At 37.4% G+C, this 17,935-nt stretch overlaps 1 protein-coding gene across 1 annotated transcript in view; it reads right to left on the bottom strand.

The window, feature by feature from the left end:
* Window positions 1–4,610: 4,610 nt before the first annotated feature.
* Window positions 4,611–17,935, bottom strand: part of ptgfrnb (prostaglandin F2 receptor inhibitor b) — a 39,016-nt gene continuing 25,691 nt past the window's right edge. The window contains exons 6-9 of the mRNA XM_055206204.2: window positions 15,626–16,033; window positions 15,110–15,217; window positions 5,939–6,244; window positions 4,611–5,479 (exon numbers count right to left, since the gene is read on the bottom strand). Of these exons, the coding sequence (XP_055062179.2) occupies window positions 5,316–5,479; window positions 5,939–6,244; window positions 15,110–15,217; window positions 15,626–16,033 (986 nt within the window). The 3' untranslated portion in view covers window positions 4,611–5,315. The remainder of the gene's footprint in view (window positions 5,480–5,938; window positions 6,245–15,109; window positions 15,218–15,625; window positions 16,034–17,935) is intronic.

Raw genomic sequence — 17,935 nt, forward strand, 5'->3', positions numbered from 1 at the left:
AAATACACGGAGTTTAAATGTTGGTAAATTTGTTTTTGCTTCAGTTTTTTATAAATTGAGTAAGAGCGCCATCTAGTGGATAATAGTGGATTACAGATTACCATAAAAACTCATCAGGGAAGCATCATTGGCAGGGAAATGTTTTCTTGTAGCCTCTTATGGAACAGCTGAAATTCCACAAGGGGGCGTATTTGTTTCTCAGACGTTGCACAATAAATGTGACATCCAAATATAATCGTGAATGAAAAGTGAGATTTTAACGAATGTCCCTTGAACTAATTGTATACAGTTTTATATCGTAATTCGGTCACAAATGTCAAGATTGTGAGATGAACAAATTGTTTTGGATTTAAAGGCTTGGATATTCCATTTCTTTTGACTTCTGGGGATTTATGAACAATTTGTTTTGGACAATTTCACCGATTGACTTAATGGAATCCCAAAAGTCTAAGCGTTCAATCGATGTGCCGCATGACCGTATATTTGGAAGATTTAATGCTTCACAGTTACAATGACGTTTATGCAGCCTCACGGTTGAACTGTGTATGGCACAGTGAGCCTTATCAGGTTAATTGACGAGATAACTTGTCAATGGCAAGGAAAGAGTTCAAATATCTTTTGGAAAACTACATAACTTTTTAAATAAACTAAATTGATTTTATTGTGTGAATGCTATGCTCTTCATTTTAATCAAATTTTATTTTTATTGACCTATTTTTGTTTAATGTCTAATTTTCCAAAAATAAAATATTTTTCATTCAAACAGAGAGATCACTGCTGCACAGAGAAACAAACACCTTAGCCACACTTTAAAAACACAATGTCTACATACAGTTATGTATATTTATGTAAATATGAAACTATTCCTCAATATTATACGCTTCCTTTTTAACCAAAGTTTCGTAGGTGAACTGGCCCTCCTGGCCAAGCCTGGTTTCTTATAAGGTTTTTTAGACGCAAGTAGAGATTTGGTTCTTTTCCACTGTCGCCGTGTTGGATTGCTTACTGTGAGACCACTAACATTAGCTTTTGTAAGTTCTTAAAATAGCTTGTCTTGTAATGGTCCGGCTACAATCTAAAAGTTTCAATTTTGTAGGTATCATTGGCAACTTATGGATGAAATATAACCTCAGTCATTCAAACATATACACACATGCTGTTACAATAAAATATATTACAAATGGACGCAGGACTGATGAATTTAAATCTTCTCATACCCTTTCCATTTCAAACCACAGCTGGTTTACATTGTTGCCATGACAAGTGAGAAGCCAAAGGATTTGAAAGTGTCTTAACATTTACACTGATGAGTAAAGAGTCATGTTCTCATAACACTCCCTCACAGGGTAATACAAACCCACAGATCTCACAGATTCAACAAACCTAATGAGCTTCACATGCATTCAAACTTTAGCATTCAGTTCAATGGGGTTTTCCATGAAAGAACATCACTGTACCACGTTATCATCATTAGAAAAGGCTAAAAATATTTAGAGTTGCTAAAAGTGCGACACACATACAACTGAGTGACAAATTGGGACACTAAAGTGAAACCGAGAAATCAGACCGCAGCTAAACGGTAAAGCGGAAGATGCCGGATCAGAGAGCATATAAATTGCCCGCTGTATGCGACAAACGCCTTTCACATCCCAAACAGCCAATCATCTGCAATTACGGTCAGAGGACATCAAAGATTTCCCACCGAGTGGAAAAAGGTTAAATAATAGAAAACATTTACTCTTTGAAAGATCCACAGAGAGAGAGTTGAAAAAATAGAAAGCACAAAGGTATAAAGTGCAGAAACACAAAAAGATATGACAAAAAGTGCTTGTTTATAAACAAATTTATAAAAGAACAATAACATTAATGTATAGTAACAGCACAATTGGCACAATATCAGATTTTCATTTCCTGAAGAACACAAGTGTCTGCAGGACGTTGAACGATAGATTTTGATGCATCTGCATAAATAAAATAATGCATGAGAGTTGTGCTACTGTTGTCATGACACCCAGATGCAAGAAAGATAAGGCCAATCACAATTCAGTACATAAAAAGATGCATGAAGGAAGACCAATCACAATTCAGTTTAAGAATATGCCAGCTGGAGTTTTGAATTATAATACTATCATCTTTTCATATTGCATTATTCATTTAAAACTAACGCTGGAGCATGACATCATTTCCTGTTTAAAATAATTTCATGAACATCAGGACTAGATCTTTTATCTGATAAACCGCCTTAAAACCAATATCAGTACAGGGCTGCAATGCAATCACTGTAAATATTCAGGATCTTATATGTGTTTTGTGGGAAAGTTTCACGGGGGACGTGGACAAGGGGGGGCTTTGTGTCCTTCTGTTAGCCGATGGCTTTAGAAGTGGAGACAAAGACCCTCAGAAAGACCCAAAGTAGAAAAAGGCCGAACACTGCCCTGGAGACATCAGTATAGAGAAGAGAGTCTGTTCTGACCCTAATATACAGCAGAGTCTTTCAGCTTCATTAGTTCTGTGATGGGACAGAGGTACAGAACACAGAGTCTTAAAGACCCGGCCCAAGGCACAGTTTCAACCCAACTCTGACCTCTCTTTATGTCTGTAGAGTCGTAACTTTAACTCTTTCAGAGCGATCGCACTACACATTCAGTGGCTACACAAGTTCTCTTTTCCTCAAATATTGCTAAGGAGTTGCTAAGTGGTTGCTATGGTGTTTGCAAGTGTATTGCTAAGCAGCTGGTAAGGTGTTCTGGGGCTTGCTAGGTTATTAAGGTGGTTGCTATAGTATTCTTGGTGTTTGCATGGGTGTTGCTAAGCAGCTGGTAATGTGTTCTCGGGGTTGCTAGGTGGTTGTTATGGCATTCTTGGTGTTTGCTAGGGTGTTGCTAAGCAGCTGGTAGGGTGTTCTCGGGGGTTGCTAGGGCTATTAGGTGGTTGCTGTGGCATTGTTAGTGTTTCTGTCGGTGTTGCTAAGCAGCTGGGATTGTGCTAGGGGGTTACTAGGGCTGTTAGGTGGTTGCTGTGGCATTATTACTGTTTACTTGGGTGTTGCTAAGCAGCTGGGAGTGTGTTCTAGGTGGATGCTATGGTATTATTAGTGTTTAGTTGGGTGTTGCTAAGCAGCTGGTAGGGTGTTCTAGGGGGTGGTTAGGGCTGTTAGGTGGTGCTATGGCATTAATATTGTTTACCTGTGTGTTGCTAAGCAGCTGGTAAGGTGTTCTAGGGGGTTGCTGTTAGGTGGTTGCTGTGGCATTAATAGTGTTTCTGCAGGTGTTGCTAAGCAGCTGGAATTGTGCTAGGGGGTTACTAGGGCTGTTAGGTGGTTGCTGTGGCATTATTACTGTTTACTTGGGTGTTGCTAAGCAGCTGGTAGGGTGTTCTAGGGGGTTGCTAGGGCTGTTTGGTGGTTGCTGTGGCATTATTAGTGTTTACTTGGGTGTTGCTAAGCAGCTGGTAGGGTGTTCTAGGGGGTTGTTAGGGCTTTTAGGTGGTTGCTTTGGCATTATTAGTGTTTCCTTGGGTTTTGCTAAGCAGCTGGTAAGGTGTTCTAGGGGGTTGCTAGGTTGTTGCTGTGGCATTAATAGTGTTTACTTGGGTGTTGCTAAGCAGCTGGTAAGGTGTTCTAGGTGGATGCATGGCATTATAAGTGTTTACCTGGGTGTTGCTAAGCAGCTAATACGGTGTTCTAGGGAGTTGCTAGGGTTGTTAGGTGGTTGGTGTGGCATTATTACTGTTTACCTGGGTGATGCTAAGCAGCTGGTAAGGTGTTCTAGGTGGATGCTATGGCATTATTAGTGTTTACCTGGGTGTTGCTAAGCAGCTGGTAAGGTGTTCTAGGGGGTTGCTAGGGCTGTTAGGTGGTTGCTGTGGCATTATTACTGTTTACTTGGGTGTTGCTAAGCAGCTGGTAAGGTGTTCTAGGTGGATGCTATGGCATTATTAGTGTTTACCTGGGTGTTGCTAAGCAGCTGGTAAGGTGTTCTAGGGGGTTGTTAGGTGGTTGCTGTGGCATTATTACTGTTTACTTGGGTGTTGCTAAGCAGCTGGTAAGGTGTTCTAGGGGGTTGTTAGGTGGTTGCTGTGGCATTATTAGTGTTTACCTGGGTGTTGCTAAGCAGCTGGTAAGGTGTTCTAGGGGGTTGCTGTGGCATTATTTCTGTTTCCGTGTGTGTTGCTAAGCAGCTGGTAGGGTGTTGCAGGGGGTTGCTAGGTGGTTGCTGTGGCATTATTACTGTGTCTGTGGGTTTTGCTAAACAGCAGGAATGGTGTTCTAGGCGGTGCTAGGGCTGTTAGATGGTTGCTGTGGCATTATTAGTGTTTCCTTGGGTGTTGCTAAGCAGCTGGTAGGGTGTTCCAGATGGATGCAATGGCATTATTTGTGTTTACCTGGGTGTTGATAAGCAGCTGATAAGGTGTTCTGTGGGTTGCTAGGGTGATGTGCATTGTTGTTAGGTGGTTTCTATGACATTCTTGGTGACATGCTTGGGTGTTGCTAAGGTGTTTTGGGTAATTATTATGGTGGTTGTTAGGCTATGTTTAGGGTGTTAGCCAGCTAGCTAGATAAATTATGCACTCTGTCATGGGTACTTAGTAATTTAAGAGTTTTAATACACTTTTACTTCGTACAAAAGAACACTGACTGACATCATCAATGACATCATATCCTCATTATAGCCCATATATGATGCCTGGTCTAAAACATTAATGCTTTAAATGCAGTGTAATCTCCCTTTAGAATGGCAATTAACCTATCAATCTGTCCTACAATTAAAAAAATAATTTAAAACAATCTGCTGGTCAGAACCAGTAAATTTCGGACGGGTGGGAGAATGTTAAATAGGGCATACAGTACAACGCTTATGTCACAAAATCACACATAAACAGTGTTCACATTTCGGCACGGGTTTAGCTCCTCCCATGTCTCAGCAAGTGACAGTAGCACCATAGTCAGAAGAAAGAAGTTTAAACCCTGATCTGGAGGCAGGTGGCTCTTTGGAGCTTAATGTAGTGTAATTAATCCTTCAATCTGTGAAAACTGCGAAGCATGGCGGGTATCTCATCAGACTCTAAAAACACTTCTAAAAGATCCATAAAACGTCTTCCTGCTGACAGACTATGTTTAGTGCAATATATCGGTTAAATGCCCTGGCAGTCGACGCTGAGACAGTAGTGATTTTCTCTGAGAATCCGGTTTCTTCCTATGGTCACGTCCTCACAGGCATTGCACAATAAAGTCTTTCAACAAGCTTCACCTGTCCGTCAAGCCCTCAACATGGTGTCCAGGCAGGAAGAGAGCAGCTACTGAGATTCTGTGGTTGTCAATCCATCTCAAGCTCCATAAGTTTGGTGCGAGAGCGAGGAGAAGATGTTGTGCTTTTAAAGCAACACCGAGCACAAACCAAACCCAGTACGAGAGAAAAGACGCCCACTGTTCCCGAAGCACAGATCCCGTACAGTAAAGGCAGCTTCATTGAATTCCACACTGAAAGGAAAACACAAAGACGTCAGCATAAATGGCACAAAAATAAAGCTACGACTCGTGTGCTGGATTTTCAACACTTCTGAAGTCATCCGAAAAGTGAGAATATTTGCATATTTCTCTCATCGTACGGCTTCAGAAGATGGAATGTAGTGCACATTCCTTTTTTATTGTGTTTTTGTCCTTTTGGATAATATAATCTTTCATTACAATATAAATTGTATGGAAGAAACAGGTTTGCAACATCATTGTTTACTGTCAGGCATCTTAATATATTAGACCAGTTGCAAGCTCCAACATGCATTGAGAACCGTAGCCAAATGTAATGTCGTGGGAATGAGTGGCAAACATTGTGTTGGCAGCTTCCCAATAACGCTCTGTATAAAAGCATGAGAAATTGCTTTAGATGGAGTGTAAAATGTTGCAAATCTGTTCAACGTCAGATGGTTTAAATCCACTCACATGCAAACTTCACACTAAGGAAGACTTTCGTCGAGGTCACTTCGGGAACGTTGCTCCAGATCCCTGTAGCGGTCGATCGTATCCAGGGCGTTACGGTACAGTAATAATCCCCGGCGTCGCTGTCCTGGGCGTTGTGGACGTTCAGGGTGAACTTTCTGGGTCCCAGCCGCTCCAGACTGCAGTCACTGCTGTCATTGCGAAGAGTCTTGCGCACGACGCCCCAGCGATCAACACTGGCTAACAAGAAGGGGCTACTGGGACCCTTCAGGCGACCCAAAAACCATTTGATCTCATACGCTACATCATCTAACGGAAGAGAAATGAGAGATGAACACATTTATTCAGAATACACCAGTGTTTAAAATACATTACAGCACTTTCCAATAGTTATTGTCTTGTTGAAGTATTCATAGTTTCGTAATTATGCATATACACTCACCTAAAGGATTATTAGGAACACCTGTTCAATTTATTATTAATGCAATGGTGTAATGGTGTGGGGGATGTTTTCTTGGCACACTTTAGGCCCTTAGTGCCAATTGGGTGTCTTTAAATGCCACGGCCTACCTGAGCATTGTTTCTGACCATGTCCGTCCCTTTATGACCACCATGTACCCATCCTCTGATGTCTACTTCCAGCAGGAAAATGCACCATGTCACAAAGCTCGAATCAAACACAGTATTAGTGGTGTTCCTAATAATCCTTTAGGTGAGTGTATTTCCCATTAAATTATGAAACAAATGTTGGATGATATTATTGAGTTGATGTGCTGTCACAGACTATTTTAACACGTTTCATTGCATTTTACAACCAGAACTATCCATTACATAAGTTATAGCATTCACTTTTTAATTAAAATATTGTTTCATGCCAGCAGGACACAAGAATGGTCAATAAAAATTGTCAAAATTATTCAAAACAACTACTAATTTTCAATCTTTCCTTTGAACTTATTTAAGGATCGTCTATTATCTGCACAATGCCCTTTTTTTAGTGTAGCTGAAAACTACGGAGGTCTTTCCAAGATCTTTGAATTGCGAATGGTTCTGCTCTGTTTCTTGCTAACGCATATTGCTTCAGCGAACTAAAGATCCATTAGAGACGTTACATGCCCTATAAAAAGCACACAGAGGCTGGCAGAGACATGCACAGATGTGTGTGCTGTTGTATGAGAAAGGCTATAAAGCTACGCCGATCCCAAACTAGCAATTACACTGACTGTAGGACGACCCACTGCTGTCAAACCCACGCGCCCATTCAAAGACTCGTCCTTTAGAAACGCTTCTTCACAGAAGACAATGAAACTGATGAGAAACAGACGGAGGAAGATTTCACTGCTCGGGTCATTAGAGTTCGGTTTTTATCATCAACATTTCGATGTTTCTCCTACTTGGAGAACAGAAATAAGACGACACAAATCGATGAAATGAATCATTAATGTACAGTAGATGTATGCGGCTATTAAATGAATGTGGCTAGCGCAAGTCAGATTAGATGAAAGCTCATATCTTTTTGATTTTGGTATTTTGGTAAACCTGAGCACAGTTTGAGACACCTCAGTGAGTCTACAGTGCATTGGTTTACAGCCAATCAGATTTAAGTCTTATTAGATTTTCTGCTCGTCTATAATTACAGTTATTGTGTTGTGGATTCAAAGGACTGCGGCTCATGCAGATCATTATAAACCTCGTATACAACCACAAAACTGTTATAAACTGAGAATTTTGGACAATAGATGATTTTCCAGTAATAGAAGTGACCAATGGAAAGCAACGTGATGCCTAAATGTTAAAAAAAGCCTGTTGCTGAGGTAAACAATGCAGATTAATGGAAGAAACTATTTAGCTGAAAAGTAACGCACGCTGCTGCCAACAATGAGAAAACAAAACTAGATGCATTCAACGAAAATAATTAAAAATAAGCACTTTTAAACCACAACTTCTCATCTTGCACTAACCATGTGATGCGCCAGTGCGACATTACGTATTATGTAATCCACGACAAAAGGTGACCCATTGCATATGTGAAACGAACACTTGCGAAGCATTTTAAACATGAAATTGATACAAATACATTAATTAGCAGTGTTGGGGGTAAAGCATTACAAGTAACGTGCATTACGTAACAATATTACTTTTCTGAAGTAACGGGTAAAGTAATGCATTACTTTTTAAATCTACACATAAATATTTGAGTTACTTTTTAAAAAAAGTAATGCAAGTTACTTTATTAGTTTAATTAATTTGCTTTAAAAAATTATGTACTGAATTAAACTAAACGTAGTCACATTATGCACTCTATGCGTACACGCCTGTGTGGGAACCGTTTGAGTCAGAAACTGAGATGGCAGGTCGGAGCTCAACATTTTTGTAATGAAATATGCAGAACTTTTCAGTCATAAAAAACACCTACAAGGCCTGAAAGAGATCAAGCATCAGCCAAGAAAAAGTAACGCAAAAGTAACTAAAAAGTAATGAAAGCATCACTTTCCATGAAAAGTAACTAAGTAACGCAATTAGTTACTTTTTTGGGAGTAACTTAATATTGTAATGCATTACTTTTAAAAGTAACTTTCCCCAACACTGTTAATTAGTATCATTCCACATACAACAACGTCTGAACGCTCCTCTTTCTTCACACTGGAGCGGTAGTTTCACATATGTCATGCATCACCTTTCGATGTGATTACGCAATACAGTACGCAAGGTCACGCTGGCGCATCTCACGGCTAATGAAAGATGAGAAGTTGTGGTTAAAAAGTAAATTTTTTGCTAGGTATGCTGCGGTAAGGTCGTTTCAAGTCATTTAAAACTGCACTGAAACTGGAAACTGTTGAGGTCCAATAAAGTTCACTATATGGAGAAAAAACCTGAAATGTTTTCTTCAAAAACTGAACAAAAAAAGACACAAACATCTTTGATGACACGGGGGTGAGTAAATTATCAGAATTTTTTATGAAAGTGGAATATTCCTTTAAGAATGTACTGTATAGCAAAATGCTTTCAAGCAGAAATGTTAACATTCAATTACACCTCCCTGATCTTGAGCCGGTGTTTGGATGTGACCTCCTATAGTAATGCATATCGAATGATATTTATAGAGTCTGTGGATAAGGAACATTAAATGGTCTCACAATGGTCTGGAGTGTTACGTCTGTGATATGTGTTGACGTGTTCTGTTGGCCTGAGGGAATTTACTCTATGAATAGTCAACGGGCATCAATTTAATGAGCTCAGCCCAAAAGATTCCCATGATCACAAATCTGTATGAGGCACACATAGCAATTTTATGTGTGTAAAAGAGAATCAGACTTTTTTTTGACAAAACCACCTGATGTGTATTTACAGTCAAATCTTACCCCTCATTTACACCTCATGCCCACGTCTGCAGCACGTTACGGAAAGGTTTTGTTCCTACATGCGTTGCCAACTCACACCAGCAGCATTTCAGACGTTAAGCTGCAAACTCACAAGACTACAAGATTTGCCTCTCCATTCATATTTTTCTTGATATATCATATATATTTCATATAATCAGAGTCTGCACAGGGTGCACTTTGCGGAGAGCCGCTTCTGGGATGGTTTTGAAACGTGTCTGGTGGTTTAAACACTGACTAAAGTGGCCACTATCAGCTCTGGCGGCCGTGTCGGAGCCGTAATGCACCGCAGATGTGTGCAGTGTACATGAGGTTAGTTTTTGAAGTATAATGAATTCTTAATTGAGCGTTTTAACTTGCTTTATAATTTAACATGCTGTCGCTGTCGTACGTAGGGCTTCCTGGTGAGATCTTGAGGTCGGTTTATTTATTAATAATAAATACAAGTTAAAGAACTACACTGCAAAAAAATGACGTTTTAACTTAGTATTTTTATTGATGAGCAAGATGACCTAAGAAAAAACATAAAATTTAAGTGAATTTGTGTTTAAAACAAGCAAGTAAAAATAATAATAATAATCTGCCAATGGGGTAAAAAAAAAATCTTGAAATTTTTCTTAAACACTTTTTTACCCTATTGGCAGATTTTTTTTTATTGTTTTAAGCACAAATTCACTTATTTTGTATAATTTGTATAATATAAATTCTATAATATAAAGTCTAAAAACTAGACTTATTTTCTTATTGTCATTTTGCTACTTGTACTGAAAACAAAAAATACTCAGAAATATCTTTTTGCAGTGTACAATGAAAACAATACATTTAGAAATGTGCACTAAAGTCATGAGACTGAATAATGCTGGTTATTTTGAAACACCAGACAAAGCTTGTCATCAAAATCATTTGCTTTTTATTATCTCTCAAAAGTCTCTAACATACTGTAACTATTCTGCTGCTGATGTCTAGCAAACATAAATTCAATTAATGGGGCTGGGTATCGATTCAGATGTTCCAGATCGATTCAATTTCGACTCACAAGCTATCAAATCGATTCGATTTCGATTCTCGATTCAATTTTCGGTTCCGTTTCTCGGGTTGTTTTTTTTACTCGATTCTCGATTCAAGTCAATGAATATAGATTTAATACAAATACTATATTAATAAAAAATAACAGTGAACATAAGTTTATAAGTTGGTAATTAATAACAAAAAATTAAAAGCCACAACACTATCGTTGTCGAATTGCTTACGAAATCTTAAATGCTTCCATACCTCTTACTTTTTATGCGAAGGTGGCATCAACTTCGATGAAGCACCTAAAACCGCCATTTTAAGCACTGAATGAAAGAATGACAGGCTCCTTGTAACATCTCGCAAGGCAAAAAAGAGGTTGACAACTAGTGAAGAAGACTAGTAATTTGATTAACGTTAATCTTGCGTTCAGTGTTTGCAGAAAAAATATGGGGGAAAAAAATCGATTCTGTTCTCTGAGAATAGATTCTGAATCGACCACGTTTAAAAAAAATGATTAATCGAAAAATCGTTTTTTTGCCCAGCCCTATAATTAAATTATGGTCACAGTTGATTTTTTTCCGAGTCGCTGCAGATTCAATTGCAATTGATATTTTATAGATATTTTGCCCCAGTTTTGTTTTCTTGTGAAACAGTAAAAATGCTGCTTTGTTCAATAATGGTGTTTAAATATTAATATTAATCAGGGCTGTCAAAAGACCAATCACGATTAATCGCATACAAAACAAAAGTTTTTTTTTTTTTGCATAATGCATGTGTGTGCACTGTGTGTAGTTATTATATATTTAGTTAAAGAGTTTGATTTTGATATATTTTATATTATATATAAATTTTAAAAAATATACAATGATTTTTTTCTTAAATTCATACATGTATGTGTGTATTTATATATGCATAACATTTACACACAGTACACACACACATATTCTGCAAATACAAACTTTTATTTTGTATGCAATCAATCGCGATTAATCATCTGACAGCCCTACTATACATAACATACATTTCACTGTTCTGTTCTGTTCATCTTTACAACTTCCAAATGAGGTTTTCCTGGGACAAAAGACACGCAGAGTGTTACATAAGACACAAAAGAGGACTCTTCATCCATCAGCTGGTAACATCACTGTGCAAATGTTGTGTCAAGAGTTTGGCCTTAAGAAATAATAAAGCTGAAGAGAATAAAAGATATTACAAGACAGATGATGCAATGATTCAAAGCATCCTCGTGGGTAAAATTACACAGTATTATGTGTCTTTGGGAAATATCGCTAACGTCTGAGTCGGCACATCTTAAAATAGCAGACAAGTAGCAAAACAGTTAATGCTCACTAAAAAATATGGATGCAACAAAAATATTGCTTGCTTTCTTCACAAAAAATACATTTCTTGCCTCAGATTGTTATCAAAACAAATGTTTTTCCTCTTTTTTTGGAAAAGCCTTCACATCAAGAGTGCAATAAAATCAGGCCCTAAAATGACATCTAGGTAGGCAGCTCACTAAAATTGGAAACAAAACCATCATCGACATACTTTCTCATCATCTGGTTTGGGCTGTATCCCACAATATCTGTCCTATCTAGTCTACATCAGCATATATTTTGGGATATTTTCTCATTGTGGGATTCATTAAACAGAAGTTATTTGTCTTGTGGCTGTGCGATAGATCACTGCACATAAAGTCTTTGTCGCTCACAGTAACGTTTCACTGGTGACCCAGTTTCTTACATCATTTTAAAGGTTTACAAAGTCTTTTTCCAACATTAAATATTCATTTCCACTTTTAAACTGCAAGATGAGCCAAGAACAGACGGGTCTGAACATGATGAACAGCCTCGTATCTTTATCTATCCCCGTGCACAACCGGTCACAGCCGCACCTTACATAAGTGCAAGCTGAAGATGGCGTTAAATCAGATCAACATACAGAATAACACACATGATTGATTATAAACCGCTGTCAGGCAAACCCAGAAAAAATTCACAGCTGTTTCAGCAAAACTTTAGCCAATGACAAAGAGTTATGTAGTTATGGTTATCTATCATTTGGCAGACACTTTAAACTCGAGCGACTTACAGTGCAATGTGCATGTTCCTGGGATTGAACCCACAACCTATTGAGGTGTTAATGCATGAGCCACAGGAACGCTTTTGAGAAAAATACTTAATAAAGTCCAAACACAACACAAACAGGCATACAAAACCATATCAATATTTAATAAACCAGATCGGTTGTTGTTATTATTATACAGACCACATTTAAAGAAATGAAGGACTTTATATTGGTACCTTGAAATCAGGTTATTTACATATTGAAGAGTGCGCATGACCCTTTTTGATGAACAAAATGACGATCTCACAGATGTTTCTATAGAAATGGCTTTTATAGAAATTGTATAAAGGTATAGTTCACCTAAAAATCAAACCGTTCATGAGCCCATTAACTTCCATTGTATTTTTTCCTACTATGTAAGTGAATGGGGCTCACAAACGGTTTGGGTACAAACATTCCTCAAAATATCTTCATTTGTGTTCATCAGAACAAAGAAATTCATACAGGTTTGTAACAACATGAGATTGAGTAAATAATGACAGAATTTCCATCTCTTTAACATAAGGGAAGTGAAAAACTACATTTAAGCTGCAACTAATATTTTCATAATCGATTAATCGGATGATTCTTTTTTCGAATAATCAACTAATCGGATAAAAACCTAAATATCTAAACATCTTTTTATTTTTTGCTTATTATAAATAAATATAACCCTAAGTTATGGTATTCATGTACAGAATTGTACTTTCAACACAATGAGTCTCATTCACTAAGCATACATTCGCACAAATGTGTGTGTGACGAACAAAATCGTGATTCAACAAAAACTTTCGTATCAAAATTTCTTCTAAATGTACAAAACAATTCAAGAACAACAAATACCACACGTGCGCAATAATCACATACACTATTATTTTATAATTACAATGTAATAATGTTGATATATAAAATTCACATTATTATATTATATTTTCTATATTATATACATGATCTATATTACTATTATTATATATACAGTATATTATACATTATTATAGCCTACACATATAAAGATGATGCGCGTAATGACAAATCTTCACACTTTTGTCCCTCACGTTTTAAATTTAGATACAGATATATTCAATTAATGATGAATTCATAAATGTTAACGCATCTTATAGTTCTTTAATGTTACTTAAAACAGATTATAAACGATAAAAACATATGATCATGGATTTCTTTTCAAGGTCTTTTGATTCAGTGACAAACTGCATTAAAATTTTCTGTGTACCAGCGCTGCGGAAAGCCCATACATGGAGCTGTTTTGGGCATGTTTTATGCAAATTGACAACCTTGTGCACGTGGCCGCTCATTTCGATTACTCCAAATTCACTAACGTAAGAATAGCTCAGTCTCACAAAATTACGTACCATTAGGCACGTAATTTTTTTATTCTTTTTCGTGATACTGTCACAAATTTAAATTTTTTTCATGATCGTATCATGAATTTCTGTTTACGTGTCATTGTCACATATTGGTTACTCAACTGTTTTTCCTATTTTCTAACCATTGTCGCTTCGGGTTTAGGGTTAGATTTACATAAAATGACGCCCTTACCCAAACCCAACTCTAACCCTAATGCCTGGCGACAATGGTTTAAAATTTAGAAAATGTAATAAATCTGAATTTTTTTTTATAAACCAATACTTAAAGTGACATCCTAATGCAAACACCAAATCTAACCCTAAACCGAAGCAAAAATGGTACGGAAATTGGAAAAACAGTAACCAATATGTGACAATGACACGTAAACAGAAATTCATAATACGATCACAAAAAAACTTGGAAATTTGTGACAGTATCACAAAAAAAATAACATGCCTATAGGTATGTAATTTTGTGAGACTGGGTAGCGTAAGTACAGGTATAAGAACAAATTTATTAGTATTTTAGTAGTGAAGGAAGGTTTAGTAGGAGGAAAGGTTTCGTGAGAATTTCAAGTGTGTGTAAATACGAAAAACACAATTATTAGTGAATCAGACCAATTGAGTTTTACTAATATAATCTTTGTGATTTTAATATTTTAATTCTTAAAGGTGCAGTGTGTACATTTTTGCCGCATCTAGTGGCGAGGTTGTGAATTGCAACCAACGGCTCAGTCCACTGTTCACCTCTTGCTTTTGAAACACATAGAGAAGCTACGGTAGCCGCCACCGGACAAATATGTTATCGTCTGAGACAACTTAGTAGAAAAGTTTGTTCATTTAGAGCTTCTGTAAAAACATGGCAGCACAAAATGGCGACCTCCATGTAAGGGGACTCTCTGTATATGTAGATAAAACATCTCATTCTAAAGTAATAAACACATAACAGTTCAATATGAAAAGTCTTTATACACCCCTGATAATATAGTTTTGTATATTATTTTGCATTTCTGTCAAGAGATCCTTCTAAAAATTACACACTGCACCTTTAAATAAAAAAAGGTTGTGTAGCTTTTAAATATTAAAACATCTTTAAATGTCAAAATATAAAAAAAAAAACATATTGAGTTTTCTTTAGGGATGTGCTGGTGAGGAAATGTTGCCACAAATTAATAAACTCATTTTAATCTTCAACAGCTTATTTGGTATTAAATGGCTACTAAACAAACATAGATACAGAAAAATAAAAGATAGCATATTTGCCTCTTGTGTGTTTTGTTGCTGATGTGAATGAAGTGTGTACTCGCCTGTAGTGGGCAATGTCCCGGTAACCTTTACATCACACATCATCTTTGCAGTTTCCCAGGGAAAAACACTCACAGTGTCTGAATTGATGGACACATCGAATGTGGGACCTAGTGAGAGTTCACCAAAATAGCTTTGTATTAGATTTATAAAAATAATCACCATTCTTCCATCAGGCACTGTGAAATGGCATCATTTTGAAAATGTATAACGTCAAATAGAGCGGAAATAAAAACAATTCATACTAAAAATGTGATCCATCTCCTTTACCCAGATTCAAAACTGTAAGCTTAAAAAAAGTAACTTGCAATTTTACATTTCAACCAGAGATGGTGATATAGAGGCAAAAATTACATAATGCAGCTTTAATTTCAAATTCAACCAAAAACAGATTTTGATCAATTAGTGTCATTTCTTACTGTAGATAAACTGAAATTGGTTTACCATCTATACAAAACTGAATGTGAATTTAGATGTGTTTTTATGAGAGTCACCCAAATAAATCCCAACATTTTCACCTCTGTGCTCAAAAGCAATCTGGACTTTATTGGATACCCCTTTGGCCATCTCCATCCAGTCTTCTCCAGGCTGCTTTGACCAAGCTTTCATTTCACACGAGTAAAACCCTCGATCGGTCACCTGCACCCCTTGGATCCGGAACTGGAATTCTTTCTTCCCGGTCTTTACCAGCATCAGGTTGTCTTTCCGGCCAGGTTCAGCCCAGTCCTCCAGTTTCAGGACCATCTCAGGACCCAACGATGCCAGTTTGCGGCTCGGCGACCCTACAGACTCCTCCGATAGGATGAGAATGGAAAAAGCGGTTCCCTGCGGCAGGTTTTGTGCATTGGCCTGGCAGCTCATCTCAAACGTAGACCCGGTCGCCGTAGCTTCTCGTAGCCGTCGGGCCACCACTCCGAGGACGGGACCTGTTCGAACAGATGGAGTCCATTAAGTCTCCCAACCAACAACTGAGTGATATGCAAGGCCATTTCTGCAAAAACCCACTGCATTGTTTTTTATGCAGCTATACAGAGGCCATGTTTTCTCATGCAAAGATGTTATTGGTCTTGTATTATATCACAATATTGGATAATGGCAAAATTATGCCAAATGCTTCAGGAAGCCATTATAGCTGCAATACGGTTTCAAACTGTCAGAATAAATCACAGCATGTGGAGAAATGCATCAATCGCACAAACACACAGCAGCATGAGGTATAAACTGCCATCAGTTATATCACCACATGAAACGGAGAATTCCTCATTACACAACATACGATCGGCACAAGTGTTCCTGCCGATACCGGTCTTCCTGTTATGTAACAATGGAAATGCAAAAGAGCAGATGCAGGAAACCAGCGAGATGAGATTTTACATCACAAGGTTTCATCCAGAGTAAAAGTGTGAACCAAATTAACACATCTCCAGACATCGATTGTGTTTTTGATATTTAACATTGTATTACTCAAGATTATGTGGCTCTTTTCTGGCCTCTAAACCGTTAACACAAATGAAGCACAATGTTGTGTATTATGATTTACCGCTTCACAAGCGTAGAGAGATGAACTAGACATGGTGGTGAAAATAATATGGATTTCGTCGCTTGACAAGGCATCTAAAACATAACTACTCAAGTTAACATTTCAAAGCTATACAAGAATTACAGGGCAGAAGTTTTTCAAGTCATTCGGTGAAACCAGATACCCCCCCATATCATACAGGCCTAATGTGAAGCATTCAGGTTGTTTAAAATCTCCTTACCAGGTTGGATTTCACATAAAATAGCTGCGTTTCCATTTGCGCAAAACTGTAGCGTTCTTTTCTAAATGTCGACAAAAGACTATTGCATAATGACGGCATTTACACATCAACTGATGTTGGCAGGTTTACTAATATCACATCCACTGCACTAAGCATTATTTTTAACTGAAGAGACGTAAGAGTATTATCCAAACATTAATGCCAAAGAAAGCAGGAATGGCAACGTATAGGTGTTTCTTGGAGGTAAAAGTAGATTGTTTTAAATCAAATAAGATGTAGAAGTGTTATCCAAACATTGTTGGCAAGGAAACTCATATTGAGGTGTATCTGGTAGGTTTGAGTATTTTGTGACTGACTTACATCAGGTAATAATAAACTTTCCATTGCCGTTTTGTGAAATACACCTTTTCCGAATTGCCTGAAAAACCACCTCAGGCAAGCCTAAAACAATTTTTTGCAATATATGGAAGTTTTTGCAAAATGAACGTGTTTCTATTGGCCGTATTTAATTTGCGCAATTTTAAGGGTAATGGAAACGCAGCTATTGTCAGTTGTTTTCCAACAAACATAACCTGCAATTTTATGTTTCAAATGGAGATGACGATAGAGAGCCAAAAGTTACAGATTGCAGCCTTAAAGGGACATTCCACTTTTTTGAAAATATGCAAATTTTTCAGCTCCCCAACATCTGATTCTTACCGTTTTGAATCCATTCAGTCGATCTAAGTAAGTTAAAGGGGTACTCCACTTTAAAAAAAAAAATATGCTAATTTTCCAGCTCCGCCAAATGTTAAACATTTGATTCTTACCTTTTTGGAAACCATTCAGCCGATCTCCAGGTCTGGCGCTAGCACTTTTAGCATAGCTTAGCACAATCCATTGAATCTGATTAGACCATTAGCATCACGTTAAAACATAACCAAAGAGTTTTAATATTTTTCCTATTTAAAATTTGACTCTACTGTAGTTACATCATGTAATAAGACCGACAGAAAATTAAAAGTTGAGATTGAAAGTAACCAAGGGGACTATTTTCAGGCAATGTGTAATATCACTACGCCTGCTGCA

Source organism: Misgurnus anguillicaudatus, chromosome 3, assembly GCF_027580225.2.
Source record: "Misgurnus anguillicaudatus chromosome 3, ASM2758022v2, whole genome shotgun sequence".
Classification (NCBI taxonomy): Eukaryota; Metazoa; Chordata; class Actinopteri; order Cypriniformes; family Cobitidae; genus Misgurnus; species Misgurnus anguillicaudatus.